Source organism: Lactuca virosa, chromosome 4, assembly GCF_052849685.1.
Source record: "Lactuca virosa cultivar CGN04683 chromosome 4, Lactuca_virosa_CGN04683_v6, whole genome shotgun sequence".
NCBI lineage: Eukaryota > Viridiplantae > Streptophyta > Magnoliopsida > Asterales > Asteraceae > Lactuca > Lactuca virosa.
The window spans coordinates 370614098-370616213 of NC_136429.1; the positions used below are offsets into that span (position 1 = coordinate 370614098).

General features: G+C 31.4%; 1 protein-coding gene across 1 annotated transcript; it reads left to right on the top strand.

Annotated features, from left to right (window-relative positions):
- Window positions 1-300: 300 nt before the first annotated feature.
- On the top strand, window positions 301-1241 carry LOC145108734 (putative histone H2AXb). Its single transcript, XM_079045807.1, has 2 exons — window positions 301-580; window positions 803-1241. The coding sequence occupies exons 1-2, from the start codon at window positions 383-385 to the stop codon at window positions 1022-1024; spliced, it is 420 nt and encodes a 139-aa protein (XP_078901933.1). The 5' UTR covers window positions 301-382; the 3' UTR covers window positions 1025-1241.
- Window positions 1242-2116: the final 875 nt, after the last annotated feature.

Here is a 2116-nt window from a genome sequence, read left to right on the forward strand (position 1 = left end):
CAAGCGAAAATAAATGTCTAAGAATTAAAGCCGATCCTTTTAGATTTGAGTTTTGAAAGGAGCTTATTTTTTTCTTACTCTATATGTTTGTCCATATAATAAATTAATTATTTATAATACTAAAATCGGGAAATCTTTAGTAAGTATTGGACTTTTAAACAAAATTAACACACTCCCGCGAAAAAGAGTCGAAAGAGGGAAAACCACAACAAGAGAAGGTTGTGCCAAGCTGGCAATCCTAGCCTAGTCGATCCAACCAATAAGAACGAAGAAACTTCATGTATAAATATGTATTATGTACCCCAACTACTTCAGATCACTACCAGCTTTAAACATCTCTCGTTTTGTGTAAACTAGGGTTAGGGTTTATAACTTCAATAAAATGGCTCCCAAATCTGATGCCAAAGGTGGAAGAGGAAAACCCAAGACCACAAAATCCGTGTCTCGATCTTCCAAGGCCGGTCTTCAGTTCCCCGTCGGTAGGATCGCCCGATTCCTCAAGGCCGGAAAGTACGCCGAACGTGTTGGCGCCGGAGCCCCTGTTTACCTCTCTGCCGTCCTCGAATACCTCGCCGCCGAGGTACTTTATCTCAATCTTGATCTATTTGCTTTTTATTTCGTTTATATCATCTTATATATCTATCATCCTTCTATTCCGGCTTTTAATTTCGATACATCAGCGATATGAAAAAAAAAAAATCTGTATTTTCTGATTTCGATGGTTATCAATTGCGAATTTGTATGTTTCTGGTTTGTTGAGGCTTCTCAATTTCTTATAATCATTTTTGATTTGTTGGTTTAGGTTTTGGAGTTGGCAGGGAATGCTGCAAGGGATAACAAAAAGAGCAGAATTGTTCCAAGACATATACAGTTAGCAGTGAGGAATGATGAAGAACTTAGCAAGTTGTTGGGGTCAGTGACGATTGCTAATGGTGGTGTTTTACCAAATATACATTCAACTTTGCTACCAAGCAAGGTTGGAAAGGATAAAGGTGAAATTGGTTCTGCTTCTCAAGAGTTCTAGATCTTATTGCATATGAAGTTTTTGTAAAAACGAAAAAGGCTTGTTTTGGGGTTTTCTTTGCAATCGAATTATCAAAATTTTGGTACTATAATCATTGGTTGGACTTGAAATGAGAATCGTGTCTCCATCAATGATATGATGATCTTTAATGTGTACTTTAGTTTATCATATTGGTATGTTGATCATCTTAGAAATTTTTAAGCAGCAGTTTTTATCATGACTTGTTTGAAACAAGAACTACAATACCTAGTGGTGATTGATACTTCAAAATTCAAACTTTGGTTGATGTTTATGAACTACTAAAAATGGTTATTCAAAATTTCAAGCTTTTGTCTAGAGTAGACCATTCATGTTGATGATAATCCAACTAAATTTTTGATAAAAATATGAAAAATTATTTAGAAGGGTAACAACTAACAACGTTCAAAAACTAATCAAAAGAACCATTTTAACTTTGTAAAAAAAATACCTACAGTTTATTTATATATACCTACCACTTAAGTTATTAGATTTTTCAAAAAACACCAGTTAACTATAACATTTGTACATATTATTGAGTTGTGGGTTGGCGATGGAATGATATTTTTTTTGGAATAAATGATAAACTTTAGTGGTTGTATGTATAAATACAATAATTTTACTGGTTTTAAGTTGTTGATGATTTATTTTTTCTTAAGAATTAAGTTGTTTCAATATAATTTACTTTTCATAATATTATCTTGTATCGTTTTTCTTCAATCCAATATCATTTGTGGTGGCAAAATAATTTAACTCCAATTTCATATACATGTTAAACTTTCTGTAAAATTTGGAAGAGAAAAACAAATATAGTGGTAATAAATAATGTTTTTCTGAAAATTTTCTTTTTCTATAAATAACCAGTAATACTTCAAAATCACTATTTACTATGAAAATTGGTGTGAGCCTATTACGATATTATTTTAGACTTTATTTATTTATTTATTTAATGATATTTTATTATTTTTTAAAGGGAGTTTTTATTTATTTGACCATCAATGTTTCAATTTTAATTCGAATTATTGACTAAATATAAGGGTGAATATTTGGAATTAGGACAGTCAAAATTAGGGC